Source organism: Plectropomus leopardus, chromosome 8 (genome assembly GCF_026936395.1).
Source record: "Plectropomus leopardus strain MGB_pleo_1.0 chromosome 8, ASM2693639v1, whole genome shotgun sequence".
In the NCBI taxonomy this organism is placed as follows: Eukaryota; Metazoa; Chordata; class Actinopteri; order Perciformes; family Serranidae; genus Plectropomus; species Plectropomus leopardus.
This window is the reverse complement of record NC_142183.1, coordinates 15,992,340-16,008,835: the sequence shown is the minus strand read 5'-3', so window position 1 is coordinate 16,008,835 and position 16,496 is coordinate 15,992,340. Positions and strand designations below refer to the sequence as shown.

The 16,496-nt window shown below is 40.2% G+C and overlaps 1 protein-coding gene across 1 annotated transcript in view; it reads right to left on the bottom strand.

Moving 5' to 3' along the window:
- Nucleotides 1-16,496, bottom strand: part of mrpl11 (mitochondrial ribosomal protein L11) — a 52,415-nt gene that overhangs the window by 1,262 nt on the left and 34,657 nt on the right. The window contains exons 4-6 of the mRNA XM_042493193.2: nucleotides 11,491-11,586; nucleotides 3,188-3,281; nucleotides 2,650-2,809 (exon numbers count right to left, since the gene is read on the bottom strand). Coding sequence (XP_042349127.1) covers nucleotides 2,650-2,809; nucleotides 3,188-3,281; nucleotides 11,491-11,586 — 350 coding nt within the window. The remainder of the gene's footprint in view (nucleotides 1-2,649; nucleotides 2,810-3,187; nucleotides 3,282-11,490; nucleotides 11,587-16,496) is intronic.

The following is a 16,496-nucleotide window of genomic DNA, read 5'->3' as shown; positions in this document are numbered from 1 at the left end:
TGTTTTACCATCAAACACAACTTATTTAATTTTTCTGTAGGTGTAAGCAGCTCGTCATTGCCTTTTATTGTTGTGTGAATTTCTTTATTTAACTGTTGAGTTTCTCGGCGTTGTAAATACTGTATATATTGTTTGTTTATGTCGTCCTCTGTGCTTATTTCCTTCATCTTCATCCTGCACGTTTTTGTACTTATGTATTAATATAGTTTATTTTGCACAGTTATCTTGCTATTTTGCTATCCCTTTGCTGCTGCAATGTTGGAAATTTCCCCACTGTGGGACTAATAAAGGATTATCTTATCTTATCTTATCTTATCTTATCTTATCTTATCTTATCTTATCTTAATTTCAATGTGGGAAAGTAATCTCCATCAGTAGTGCTCTATTTTCTAATTAAACATACAAAAAAATTGTACTTTACCAATGTGTTACTTTACCACTAAGCAAAACTAAATGAAACCTGCTCAGTGTATGGTTAATGCCTAACATACACTGGAAGCTTTTTAAAAGACTACAGTCTGACATCCTCGCACATCTAAAGAAAATGTGACATTTTAGTCGCACACTATAAGATTTTGACCGAGGATCTTGCAGGGTCACTATCTGCAAGGCTACAACTAGATTCCTTCATAGATTATTTGCCATCGTGCTCCTGGTGGAAAATATTAAACTAAACCCCCTTTGGGAAATATGACATCTTAACAATTCCTTATGTGTCAGCAAAAACATATAACTCACAAAACAAATGGTGCTATATGTCTACAGTATTATTCTTGATTCGGCATCAATATAATTCATAAAGATAAACTGTATTTGAAAACAAATTTAAACACTTTGGATTACGCAGCTTCACTTTAGCTGTGCTGCAGAAATAAGAGATGAACAATTTTAAAAAGTGATTTTTCTCTAAAAGCATCTAAAAAAGTGCTGGTTGGGGAATCAGATACACGCTGAAATTAAACATGGACTCTTGTTTACTCCAAAACTCCCATCCATGTTTACTGTCTACATGATTTGCTGCTTCCTGTTTGGTGCTAAAGAAAGCGCAGCTATTGGTTGTTGACAATGTTCACATAATTGAACTTCAGTGTTTGCATGTATTTGCATTGTTTTTGTGTAGTATGCATCTTAAACACTAACAAGAGCATTGTTGATTCACCTCTGTGGAAATTTTGGAGACTGGACTGCTTGTTATTGTCAAGTGCTCATGTGATTATTCACGTTATTTTGTATGAGGACAGTGGGGCTGCAAAACAATGAGTGCACTCTACAACACAGTATAATGTAATGTATTACTACTGCACCGTAAAACCCTCAGCCACTGACAGACAGATTAATATTAAGTATCTTATTAAACCACGTGCCATCATTACAGCAGCAAGTTAAGAAGATACTGTATAATAATGATCAATAATGATGACGTATTAGTATGGAAACGTACTGCATCTGAACTGCAAAGATGAGTATAAAAATGAGCTGTGTAACGGATATATTCATGGACAAATTATGACACAATGGGTCCATAAATAGGCACCCCCCGTACCTCAAAACCTTTTCAACTCTGCTTCAGGGAAATTTCACCTGTAAAATGACCATTTGTAGATCAATTACTCATCACTTATAACTAAAATAAACCTAACTAAACATATTTTTAGTAAATAAACAACAGAAAAACCGTACCCAAACTTCTGTTTACAAACACTCACACAACTTGTGCAGAATAAGTCTCATTTATCCAGTTGTATGTTCAGTGTTTCCCTAGTTTTGCTGTTGCTAAAAAAGGTGTTTGTTAACATCTATTCATGAAGAATTTCTGCCTTTTTTGGGTTTTCATTCACTGTGTAGGCATGTAAGAAAACCAAAGTTTTCCTTACAAATCCAAAGTAACACAGAACAAGTAAGTGATATATAAATGGCATATTTTGTGGATGAAATACTCCTTCAAGTTTGTTTTTTTTAACTTCAAGACTACTTCTGTTCTGAAATATTTTCTAATTTAATTGCTTACTGATGCCTGAATATGCACTGTAAACCTGTAATGTATAAGGAAAAAATATAAAGAAGATAACATTAATAGGACTCTATGGAATTAGAAGTTCTTCCCAGGGCTCACTCGGTTCCTCCTAAGGAGGTATGGTCCTGTTGTATTGCAGGAGGTCTGAGCTCGAATGGATCTGAGCTTTCCATGAAGACTCCTATAAAGGACTTAGAACAGGATTGGTAGCATAAACTGTGAAAACCTCTGACTGAGCCCTTTATTGTTGCTGCAGGGACATTTCACTGAACTGCGATTGATTACTGAAGCTACTGCAGGTGATCATGTTGTTGTGGCCACTTTAATCTTCTCTGACCTCTAGTGGCCATTAAGAGGAAAAGCAGCATCTACACACAGCACCACCTGCTGCTTCTATGCAACTCTGTAAGGATAAGTGTGAAGCCTAATATTTCTGTGTTTACTTGTTTATTTAAAGAACTTAATATGAATAATAACCAACAGAATTGAAGAATAGAGAGTAGAATAGAGTAATAATCTACTTGGACCGACATATAAGCTCGGAAAAGGAGCAGCTGCTTTATTGTGTGTACACAGGTCAGGTTTAAGATGTATTTTAGGTGAAATGAAGTGCAGTGAACGCAGTCAGGACTTACTCATGGACAATCTTGATGCCCAGTGAACGAGCAGAGCCGACGATGCTTTTGACGATGTTCTCAAGAGAGGTGTTCCTTATTTTGAAGCACTCGTCCTTGGCTTTCACTTGGGCGATCTCATACACTGCCCTCACTGACACCATCCCCGCTGTCTCGTGGCCTGCACACACACACACACAAAATTTCAGAATGTGAATAAAGAAGAAAAATTAAATAAACATACATGAAAAACTTTGGCATAAAATAGTGTGTGTGTGTTAGGGACAGTGCAAGGGTGCTATTAGGAGTCAACAGCTGAAATGAGGTTGGAGAGAGCTTGGAGCATAAAAGGTGAAAATCTATAATTCTCTTTTCTTAACACAGCACCTTTACTACTTCCTTCCTCTGCTGCAGTTCCCCCGCATGTCATGAATATAACATCAATCACAGCGAAGCTCAACCCAGAGCCGAGGGAGAGACATGTGTCCGTTACAGGATGGGCTCAGTGGGCTAAGACTGGAGAGAGAGCAGATAACATCAGTGCAGCAGCACACCTCACCTGTCTTGGCAGCCCCTTTTGCGATGCCCGCTGCTTGCTTGAGGAAGTAAGACACTGTGGGCTGGCCGATCTTCAGGTCATAGGTCCTGTCAGGCTGGGGAGACAGAAGAATTAAAACTAAAGCGTGATCCAAGGTGGGACAGAAATAGGCAGGAGCCAGGATTCACAAGCCTATAAAATATGTTATTTTTTTTCACGACATGGAAAATTGTTGTTTAAAACACCCACATAATCAATAAACACACAAAACCCCACAGAAGTTTTTGCAGTGTCTCAAAGAGGATGTTTTTTACATCACATTTTATAGCACTTTAGAGACAAAGAAAGTCAGAGTGTCTACTAAAGGATAACGATTTTCATCCAATTATTCGTTTAATCTTCAGCCACTTTCTCCCACATTTATTGATTCATTATTTTATTCATTCAATTGACTGTTCACTTAGCCCCATCGCAGTTAGTTACTATAGATACACCTTCCAAACTTTCTGTTTTGCTCGGCATGTATGCTGTTTACAATGATGACAGTGGCTGATTTACCAATGAATAGTAATTTCCCGAACAATGGGTCCATGATTTCAGCCAGCAGTGGACAAAAACAGAATCCGACCAAACATCCCCTTCTATTCCTCAGTAATGGCATTGAATAATGGCCAAAAGGGTGTTTTAGAGAACAATATGATGTCACAGTTAAGATGACCTTTGACCTTTTGGATATAAAATTGAACTGCTTCATCATATTAGACATTTCTGTGAAATGTTGTCATAATTAGCAGTTGAATTCTTGAGTTATGGTCGAAAACAGGTTTTGTGAGGTCACAGTGACCTTGACCGTAAACTTTCGACCACCAAAGTCTAATCAGTTCATTTTGGAGTCCAAGTGGATGTTTGTGCCAAATTTGAGGAAACTCCCATAACTCCTTCTTGAGATATTGCGTTCACAAGAAAGTGACTTTTGCAAGGTCATCGTGACCTTGACCTTTGAAAACCAAAATCTAATCAGTTCATTGCTAAATTCAAGTGCAATATGAAAACATTTCCTCAGAGTGTTCTTAAGATGTCACGTTCACAAGAATTAGACAGATAAGGTCACAGTGACCTTGGCCATTGACTTATGACCACTAAAATCAAATCACTTCAAACTTGAGGCCAATTGGACATTTCTGCCAAATTTGATGAAATTCCCTGAAGGCATTCTTGAGAAACGACCACAGCTGTCGCCAGCGCAGAGGGATAAAGATGTAGGATCAAACTGTTATGTAATTTTTACATAACCCTGTTTTGCTGTAGCTTAAAGCAAATTTTGGGAAATGTAACACTGACCAGGGTTGTTAAAATTACTAAAATACAATAATGATCAGGACAGAGCTGCTAAAGTTACCAAAAACTCTGATATCCAGGACTAACGTTCACTTTCACACAGTGAGAAAATATATCAGATGATGTTCTGGTCATGAACTGGGGTTTTTTTTTTTTTTTTTTTTAAAGTAACCGATAACCCCACAAATTATGAAATCCTCCTCAAACTGGCCCAGGTTACTACTGTCGTTTGCTAGTATGCTAACATTAGGAAAAACAAAGTCAAAATTTAATGATTTCCTTACAGCTCTGCACTTATGTTCTTAATTTTGGAAAGATCAAAAAAAAAAAAAAAAACAGAAAAGAAAACGCACAACCCTCCAAATTCTTTCGGTTATCGCTTTAACCAGCTTCATGCACACTGCAAGGCTGCTTTAAAGCAATACCCATACTGCCAGGAATATAACTCCTGTGGAGAAACTTCACATTCATCTGTTTTTAATTTTTTTAATTTAATGAACGTATTTCTTTGTGTTTTTGCCCATGAAGCCCAAAAAGTTAAATGTAAAAATCCTTCAAACCCACCATGTGTTCTGTGTAACTGTGGGATTTAAACTTCTCATACAGAGATTAATCCTCATTATTTCCAGAAACAATGCTGAGTCCTTGGTGTCCTAAATGGCAGCCACGACCCTGGACGAAGACACTCAGTCTCAGTTTATGACTCTTGATGATCACTTAATTTAATAAAACTGAGTAGAAACACAGACTTTGGTCGTTACGTTTTCCTGTGTTGCAGCTCTGTGTCTTATACTGGTTTCAAACATATTCTAATTGAAATATAATAACGGATGTATCAACATACCATGGCTTGGACCCACTATTCACGAGGATGGATTTTCCCAAAAAAAATTTAAAGCACATTGCTTTGTTGAACTGAAAAAAAGCCTTTATAACTGAGGCTACATGATTAAAGCTGAGACGAAATTGATAAAATAATGTAAGTGTGAGGCTTCTCTAGACTTTCCAAAGTGCATGGAATAATCTCTGATAGTGAACTGAGTCATTTCACGGTAGTTGTGTGACACTCAAAACAATTCATTCAACATTTTAACGTGGCATTCATAGACTGAAGCCGCAAGAAGGGAGAGGCTCGCAGTCACAGACACAACGGCAGCGAATCTGGTTAATTAAAAAAAAACAACAACAACAAAAAAAAAACCATCCCACACAGATCATTCTGCTTTACTAAATACCAGAATTGGTGATTGCAGGCTTAAATTACTTCAGTGGGGAAAAGGCAAAGAAAGTCATAGGTTAGCTAAATGACCATAGAACAACTATCCAAATAGAAAAAAATGTTTAACAAGCAACCCCAATATATTCAGTTTTGTTCTCAACTGAGCCAGGGAGCATAAATAGAGATGGGAAAGGAGAATGATGCTGTAGTTCATTTTTTCTCAAAGCTAACAAAGATGAAGTGCAGCAATGAATTATGCACGCTTTGCTCATGATGTACTACTATTTTGAACAAAATACACATCTTGTTCTGACATCCTCTTCTTGTTGTGTTTACTTTGTTTTCAGTTTTTAAAATACAGAGTGAACAAAATTTTGAACATAATTTATAAAAATGCTGATCCCCTGTGCCATCACACTGAAGCCAACCATGCCAGTAAGTTCTGCCAGACATTGTGTCTTTTAAGGGATTTTTAAATGTTTACCACCAGGCCTGAAAAAATTCAAGGGGAAACACTGCAAGTATTTATCGGCACCAGCTCCAATTGCTCGTAATGGAAACACAAGTCAGTGAACGCGCTGATTTTAGACCCTTTACTGACAAGATGCAATTTTGGGCCGCCACTAAATTCTGTCCGTCTCCACCAAAGCAGCACTTAAACATCAACAGAAATTAATCTGTAACGAGTTTGAAAGAGACTGAATAGGTAGTAATCATCGTTTTTACAGACTTCCGTCCATGCCTGTTTCTATTGTTTACTTCTGTTTTGGTTCCTCCGTGACATTGAAATGTTACACACCAAAAAAATTTCTCTACAGGCAATGGGAGTCTTTAGTCTTTAGTCTATACGTCTATAGTCGGAAGCACATGTAGATGCAGCAGCCAGTAGCTCTTCAAATGCTTGATACTTTTTTGCTATATTTTCCTTTTTTTACCCAAATTTTTCAACTCCATCGTCCCTTCTGCTGAAGCACGACTTTTCTTCGATAGAGAAGCACTTATCGGCATCGGGAAAAGTTGTGTGGAGTTTGGACTGAATGCAGCAGACCGCGAGAGGATCTCCACCAACGGCATACGCCAAGTGGCCAGTCAGACCAGAAAGGAGAAACGAAACCGAAAGCACCGGGCGAAGAGAGGGAGGAGAGCTGGTATCAGGGTATCACAAATAAATCTACCTTCTACCTTCTATTTTATGCTGGTTTTTGTTTGTTTTGGGTTTTTTTGTGGGTAACCTGTGTTTAAATAAATGTGTACAATCACTAATTTTGATAGACAAGGTATTTTACTGTCTATCTGCTGTTTCGTGTTGAGCAGGCACTGTACAGTGTGCATTTTAGAGCTTCTTTCCTGCTGCAGTTCCTGATGAGAAAAAAAGCAGTAAAAATTGTGTTGAATAAAACAAAACCAATTGCCTTTAAACAGCTGTAAAGCTCTGCAGAGCTGAGAAGAACTGCAGAGTTGGTTGATAATTCTGAAGATACGAAAAAGAAAAAAATAATATAAACTCTGATAATAAAGGACTTTAACATCGATGTGTCCTAACCTGTTTGCATGAGACATTTTGTCTACCCCTTGCGTGTTCAAATGTGTGCTGCTGCCCATCTGCTCTCCACCCTCTCCATCCTCCCCTCAGGACCAAAATAAAAATAATCTCTTCAGCCTCAATGAGTTATTCTGACCCTTTTCTTTTAATTCAGATTTACTTTCTGGGCAAAGACCTTTATTCACTAAAATCTGATAAACAGAACCAATCAATAAATCATCTGAGGAAAGTTTACTTTGGATCATCTGTTATCTGTCACATAAATAAATAAAAAACAAACATGGGGCAATAAACTGTGGGCTGAGCTGAGAAGATACCACAGAGCAGGTGATTTGTCATCAGAGTCGTGTTATCTAACTGTAGTGACCTTTCGACAAAGGGAACAGAATTTTTCTCTCTCGGTGGAAAAGCTTTTGGTTGCAAAGGTCCGGTGAACTGCTGTTGTTTCCTCCTCCTTTTCTAAAAAGATGAAACACAAACATTTACTGCAGTGGGCGCCTTCTGACAGGTGAAATTTAAAAAAAAATAAATCAAATCAGATAAATAAATAAAAAGACGGAGGAAAAAGGGGAGAGTACGAATACACAAAAATGTTTAAGGTTAATGGCTTTTGAGTAAAAAATTTTGAACTTTCATATCTCTCTGTTTGATAAGACGCGATTAGCTTAGCATGGACATGTACCTAAAACGCAGATCTGATTTGTGTTTCCATTGCAGGCAGTAGACTTAAATGCACGCAGTGTTGTTAATGGATATTAATAGCCACGTCACAGGAGGTTTTTACTTGGAGCCAAATTAACCGCAGAGGCCTCTTCCTCTCCAAAACAAATGGACCAGGTAATTAAAACATGGTAAAAACATGGAATAAAAGTTTCATGTGAAAAAAAAGTGTTTTTCTGACGCTGCTTGTCACTTAGGGGCTGCTAGCTGTGGCAGCTGATGTGAGGACCTGTAACGCCCTCTCTAGAGCCAGTATTTGATTTGTCCGCTCTGAGCTACTGTAGAAACATTGCGGTGCAACAAGGCGATCACCGTGGATAAAGATACGGTCTGTAAGTACATATAAACGACTTATTATAAGGTAACGAAAAGACAATTCTAATTAAAGAAAACATTATTATTATAATATCAAATTCCATTGCTCTCAATATTTTCCTGTAAATCCTATATACTGGACCTTTAATTGTTGCTAGGCAACCACCAAATCAACTTTTCTTGGCTCAGCTATGCTGTGATGTTACCTCAGATTTGTATCTTAAAATCTGTATTAAAAACAGTGATGGTGAGAGGCTGGTCCCAAATACTACTTTAGGCACAGGCAAGCAGAGCGGGTACATGAAACCCTTAGAAAGAGGGGAAATCACCAGCTGGCCAAGGAACTTTGCCTGGATGATTGTCTTTTCAAAGCTTATTTTAGGGTGAGTCAGGGACAGTTTGACAATCTGCTGTCAGTCGTTGGGCCTAATTACAGTTGTTAAAACATTGAGGGCACAATTTGTTCAGATATGTCTTGCAGCTTGCCTCTGGCGGTGTTGAAAGTGAGGTAACATCTTAACACAAACCATGAACTGTACGCTACCACTTGTTGTCATCGCCACCACAGAAGGCAATTCACCTGATTAAAAAAATGTTTAAAAAACAGCATTGAAGTTGGATGCTTTTCCTGTCTGAGCAGAAGTTTTTTAAACTTGGGGCTTTCAGTGTGCTTCATTAAAAAAGTGAAGCATGTAGAGAGGATAAATGCGAAAGCAGCAAGCAAAACGCTTCATCCTCATTTGAAACAACTACAAAATGTAGCCCCAGGCTGCTAAAACACACCCTGTCTAACTGAGATCTTAGCCCTGTTACTAGTAATGAAACAGCATAAAAATTATTAGGGGTCGACCGATATTGGTTTTTCAGGCCAGTTTTTCAGGGCCAATACCGATACCGATTATTAGTAGTTAATGAGACTAATATTTAGAGCCAATATGCAATTACAATAAAATGGTAAATCTTGGTAAACCATGCTGACAATTCATTTGTACTCCTTAATTAATTGTATGGATAATTCTTAAAATAAAATACAGATGTTGATAATTTAACATTATTGTAATTTTATTTTTAAAAATTATATTGTGATTATGGTAACAAAAATGATGACGTTATCAGTATTATCCCAGTATTGTTAAAATGTGCTAAAAAATCACAAATAATATTGGCAGCACTATGCACTTCTTTACATAAACATTAAAATAATGACTGTTGGATTTTGAATGATGGCTAATGTACTCCAGAGACCAGCATTTGTTTTTATTTATCTATGAAGAGCTTGTCAAAAAATTGCAATATTTGACACCAATTAATACACAATCACAGGAGACTGGTGAGTGCTGCAAGTTCCTAGAACGAACCCGAGTGCATTTTGATACTTCGCAGCGTACACATGGAACAAATTGCAGTGTAACCCTGAAGCTTGATACTTTTAATTTAATGGTTTTAATGGGTCTGTTCAGAAATCTACTCAAAATCCTGACTGATTTTAACTTGCTTTCATTATTGTATTATATTACTTTATCATTTCATAATGATTTAAAAAAAATATATATATATATATACCAATATTTTATTTACTACAAGTGATATTGTGCATTTTGAATTGTTTCTTTTATCTCTTTATTTGTGTACTAAGGTCTCTCTTCAATTAGTTTTTTCAATGGTATTTATCTCAGGCGATCCTGGCCGGCTTTCCTGTCTTTAAGAGGCTGTACTGGGCTGAGTTTTAAAGCTGGAGTGATGATACTGGTGTCATATGAAGTTGGAGGACCTCAGGAATGGCACCAACCATGTCATGACAGCTTCTCTGAGCGGAGGCTTAATATTAATCCAAAATTAGGCAAACTTCTGGCAAGGAAAAATGCTCATTTCATAGGGGTGCCTTGACCTCTGACCTCAAGTAATCTGAATGACGATAGGTTCGATGGGTACCTATGAGTCTCCCCTTTATAGACATACCCACTTTATGCTAGTCCTGTACAGCTTTGGGTAAAAACATGCAGGTTTTTGCCTGTAGTATAACTGTTATTTTCGCCCGTTGTATTTGAATATTTCTGCATACTGGGATCCCTAAACAGTCTTGAAATTGCTACCAGTTACGACCTGAGCGCACAGGTACAGCTGTCTGCAGACACTTGACAGCATGCAAAACAACATTGACAAGCTAAACCCACATTGCGTGCTGCATCTGCATCTGCGTCTGGGAGACTGTTGCTAACTCGGTTGATGCTGGACACTATGTACTGGAGTTTTTACCGTAAACCTGTCTCAGCAACTGTTACATGTTTGTGGATTAAATCAAATGAGATACATTGTGTTGATTAATGAGGTGCAGGTAGTTTGACCTTTTTTTTTACTTTGAGCAGAGCCAGACGGGCTGTTTCCGCTTGTTTCAAGTCTTTATGCTCCTTACTTTACACAGACATGAGAGTGGTGTCAATCTTCCTATCTCACTCTATGCAAAGAAATGAATAAGTGAATTTCCTCAAAATGTCAAACCTTTCCTTTAAAGTGGGATGAAAGGCACGGTGAGATGTGCTCAGAGCTTCTGACAGGCCTGAGGTGAAAGTTGAAAGCAGAGCGAAGAAACATTCATCTCAGAGGCTGAAACATGTTGCATGCGCACATTAAACATCACATGCAGTGCGGTGTGAACACAACAACCCCAAAAACTACCAGCAGATGGCACTGATGTTCAGCAGCGAGGCCGCTCATGTGATGGCAGAGCTGTTGCTGCATATTGCATGTCAAAATAAATTCACGGCTGTTAAAGGATTAGGCCTCCCCTCCTTCCATCACAAACCTCATTACTACACACATTCACTCAGCTGAGAGGACGCGCATTCCCAATCTGAAACAACACACAATGAGTTGGGAGGGGGGGCGTGACGAGTTCAACAATACATGGTTGTGTAAAATAAAATCTACAAGCTCATAACACCTCTTTTCTGACTAATTCACGTTTCTTGTATGCACTTAATGCTTCTTGGCTCCGAGTTCCTCTGGGCATTTCTTCATTAATGAATGCAAATGGAAAGGCTTACTTCAGTGGTAGAGTATGAATAATGGAGGTGCTCTGGTAATGTTATGCAGCTAGTGGAATTAACCACAATCGTTGGAGGGAGGGGTGTTAAGTGTAAAGGGTCAAGGATGGGTTAGAGAGACCCACAACGAGCCTGGCAGACGCACCTTCACATTGATCTTGATTGGGAGAGGGATCCCCTCCTTCAGCTCCTTGGTTTGCTCATTGAAGTCCTTGCAGAACTGTCCGATGGGGATTCCTCTCTGGATGGGGAAAAGAGGGGAAATAAACATAGAAAAATGATACAGGGTTGCTTTAAAATGTATGAGAAGTCTGAGCGCGCAAACATTCAGCTGAACGTCACTGTGCTGCCAGAATACAGATGCCCGGGCTGCTGTCAGTCAATCAATCACAAAACTTCACAGACGTCTGAATGTTCGCACACATGAGCGGATCAGGGATTGGGCGTGTGACGGTTTATGTATATGACGAGCGGCGTAACATTTTGGTGGAGACATTTTCACACTTCATACTAGTTAAATTCACACTGAGATGCATCTGTGTGTGTGTGTGTGCAGCCCCTCTGTTGTTCCAGTGTTTGTGTGTCTGTCATTCGAGCTATGACTGAATGCATGTTGGTTCCCAGAGCCAGAGAAACCCAGTGATGAATGAGCCTCCCATTTTCCAGCTCCTGCAAGGCCAACCAGAGCGAGAGCAAAATGGATGGGTGACATTAAGTCAACACTCGGCCAACGCTCCTCCTTTGCACCATTCCTCTTTGGAGCTGAATTCAGAGGCAAAGACTAATAAAGAATCTAATTATTACTGCCGGAATTTATACTGACCTTCAGCCGCCATCCTTCCCAAAGGCAACACACTGATTGAAATGTTCATTTCAGAAATGAGGGGAAGGGAAAAAAAAAAGCTTTTTTATTCAGTTTAATGGACTCGCGAGCTTCTATTGCTCCACGACAGAGCACAGCACAGCACAGCCTTCAGTTTCTAATAATGGATCTGATGAAAAGTCAGTCATCCTGAGACGTTCTCCAATGACAGCACGGGGAAGACATTTATTTGAACTTAACGGAGCAGAAAGTTCTCTGAACATCATCTCGACTAAAGGCTCCAAAGGCACCTGATGAATGCTAATCAGCTGCTTGATCTACGTGACCTCTGTCACTTCATTTGGGTCCAAAACTCTACTCATTACTCACCGGTGTTTCCATGCATCCGCTAACACAATAACAACAAAGTGATTGAAATTTCAACACATCACACAAGTTGCGGCAGGTTATTGTTTCAGAGCTGATGGGTGCTATTTGAATTACAATATGCTACTAATGAAATGAAACGCAGCTACGTCCCCAGAGCCCTCACTAGGCTCTACCTTCCCTCTCCTCCCATGCTTATTAATAGTAATCCCATGTCAACCTTCTACCCGTGCCCTTCCCTCCCTCTGTTTCCCATAAAACAACATAGCAGGCGTAAACAAATGAGGAGGCAACACTGAAGGAAAGTCTAATTAAATATGGATTAGTATAAAGGCTGTGATGTTGCTTATGAGTCAAAGCAAACCCTCGGGCTCTGCCTCACACATTCAGCTCCCATTCCCTCCCTTCTGTTCAGCCCGTGTCGGATAATGATCTCTCCCACCGACTCAGATGGCCCTTTTCATGGCACACAATGCCATGAAAGGGGCTCCCTGACCAGCCGGAGATAATGCCTGATACTTCTAAAATGTGCTTAAGCACGAACGGCGAGACATTATGCAGACAGAGGAGCTGTTCTAAAGATAGACAGAGGCAAAGACTTCACACGGCCTCCCTGACCAGATAGTCCTTCACTGCTGAAAAAGGGCTTAAACTAACATTTTTTAAAAAAACTAGAGAGTGGCAAATATGAGGACGTACCCACTTGGGGATAGCAGACAGTTTGCCCTGAGCTCAGCTCACAATAAAGTATGCACCAGAGACAGGTAATCATATTTTAATTAAGCTGTTCAATGAGAGTCCAAGCATCTCTTGCTCTGAAGATGGCAGGGTGAGGAAGTTTTATTTTGGCCTCGAGCTATTTAATAGTTTAACTGCAGTAATTACAGCGATTGAACCATGTTGGTAATTGCAACCACAGTCTTTAACTGTGGCAGAGGGCTGGTGTGCCATAAAAGCAAGGTTCAAGGTTGGCTCATCCAACTTCTCATGACATTTATCAGACAGAGAGAGCGAGAGAGCTGGAACAGTAACATTCACGCCCCGGCCAAATCTCTAACCCCGCTCACTGCATCTGAGCATCTAATCATCCTCGAGTCCGAGCTGCTGGATAAATCCTCTCTCCTCCACCATGACTGATTAGAGCCGGGCGCTCTCCAGTATAAAATGGCTGCAGCCCATCACCCGAGGCGAGGCCTTCCGCGGCGGCTGTGGGCGAGGACATTCAGCCGCACATCTTCAAAGCCTTCTGAGATCCTGGGCACCGGGATTAGACGCTAATCTACGAAGATATTTCTCGCCGTCAAATCCAGCGGCGACAGTGGTGAATAATTGCTATATGATCCATTCAAGATCAGCGCGGCCGAGTCTTATTACTCATAATTATGGGAGCAATTAGGCATTTGCAATTAAAATCTGGGAAGTGTCCATTTGATTTGACCCTTCCACCATATTCTCTGCAGTCTTTTTTGACACTCCTTCCGTGTTAATGTGATTGGCCTTTCAGCTTCACTAACTCTTTTTAACAAGATGTAGCACTGGTGTGGCAGGATGGTGTGCATGTGTGTGTGTGTGTGTGTGTGTGTGTGTGTGTGTGTGTGTGCGTGTGTGTGTAGAGGGGAGGGGAGGAGAGACAGGAATGGGAAAAGAGACGGCTGAGGTGTATTAAAGTTGTCAGAATGTGGCCAGTGATTGTCGTGGTCAATATTTGAACAATGAGAAGGGGTTTGTTTAACCGAGATGAACAAGGGGAAAGGAGACAAGTAAAGCGAAAAGGCTGCGGGAGGTCCTCATGAATATGGGTGAGTGTGTATGTTTATGTATGAATACTTCGGCCTCATTTTAATCTGACAAGACTATCAGTCGAAGAGTGGAGATGTGTGCATATTAAGCTGCGAGGGACTGCTGACGGCGAGGAAGTGTTCACTGTGTGTGGTCGCAGGTGTCTCTGCATCCGAGAGAAAAAAAGAAATGACTGAGAGGGAAGGGGAGTGCAGGAGGAGGAGATGAGAAAGAGAGGGTGAGTAGGTCAAGAGAAGTATTGTGCTTATGGAAGCGTGGCAAACATGGAGATAAAGGACACAGACGCAGAATAAGGCCTTGGGGCAGGAGGCAGGATTAATTGCCCCTGGCACACGAGGCCACCTGATAAATAGCCCCAGGGCGATCGACACGAGTGGAGGGCTGCGATACGGAGACGAAGGTGTTACAGTGGAGAGAGAGGCTGGTGGGAGGCGAGGTTAATTAAACTCTTCAGTGTGAAACACTCTCATTCATTACCTTCATTACCTTGTTCATTTAATCTGCTTCGCTGTTGGCATTTTATCACATTCAGCCCCATTGTAGCGTCATACAGCTGATTAGGTTTCATGTTGAACCCCTCAGCTGCAGAGAGGGTAACTGAGAGGCTGAACAGCAGGCCAGTTTAGGTCTAACACACACAGATGCACGCAGCAAAACAGCACAAAATAAATGGAGTTCACGCTGGACGTGCATTTTACTTGATTTTTCACCCTGGAATCACTGGATTAGTCTTAAAAGTGGAAAATGAAAACGATTTTCGCCCGCAGTCTCCAGTGAACTGTGCAGAGGCCAATATACAGACCTGCATAAAAAAGCTGGGGAGAGGCGCTCACATGAGTATGAGTGCAGAACTGACAGAGCACACCAAATTCAAAGAATCATCTTTATAACAGCCAAAACAAGCCAAAACTTCTTAGCAGTGCTTTTGCAGTCTGGATCTCAGCTTAAAATAGACGCAGCCTTTTACTTTTTTCACACCTGGCACTGGAAGAAGAATTTGCTGTTTGAGGGCATGGCGAAAGCACGAAAGCAAACAGGCGAGGTGTGGAACAAAATGGATTGCATCATGACAAAACATCCCATTTTCAACTCCATTAGGTCCCCCTCACAGTCTTGACAGTGTTGTGCCTTTTGCCACTTCACATGATTAATCACGTGTGGAGGCTGCAGCAGAAACACAGGAGCCTGAACTGCAGGCAGCAGCTGAGCCTCCACGCTGGAGATGTCTGAAAAATCACAATACACGCTGACAAGTGGAGGAGAGACACACAAAGGAAGAGTGTCAGGGGTTGGAATAGAGAAGAAACTACAACAACAACTGAAAGCAGCCGTTTGACAAAGCTCATGTTGTGTGTTTGTGAAGCACTCAGAGAGATAATAGTGAATTTTGCACACTAAAAGATGTTATTCAAAGGGGAACATCATTGATTTTACACATCAAAGTTTGTTTACGGGTCTCGAGGAGGACGACTGAATGTGTGAACAAGCTGTATAAAGCCTTTTGCGGCTCCAAAGAAGTGCCTCAAGTGATGTCACAGGCTAGCTGTTATTAGCATATCACACCATCTAACACTCAACTGTCTGGTTGAGTTGCATTGTGGGTAATGTAGGGGACAGGTGTTGACAATTTTACAAAAATGCATGGAATAAAACAGATGATATATCCTTCTCCTCCTTTTTCCACTGTGCATAATGAATGGGACAATGCTACAGGAGTGAATGTGGCACCTCGTACTACCACTTGGAAGAAAATGTGTATTTACCCAAAGGCAAAGAAACAAATATATAAAGTTTACAAAGCACAAACATCCAGACAATAAAGCCTAGGTGCTGGACAGGAGACTAGGCAAGAGAGGAAAACACAGAGTCAGCACACTAGACTATGTTCCCATAAATATTTAACTGAGTGACCACCAATGTGATGGTGTTTTATATATGATTTAAATATTTCCTCAGATACTGTCCCCTTCACTCATGTTTCAAAATACCATTTCCATTATATAATATTTACTACATCTTTGCAATGTTTTATATATTTATGTTTTGATTTCCAGCCTTTTTACACAATATGTGTTCTCACAAGCTGCTGTATCTTTTACTTGCGCAGCTAATTTTTAATTGATTAATACCCCCCCCCCCCCCATGTGAAAATATTCGGAGGC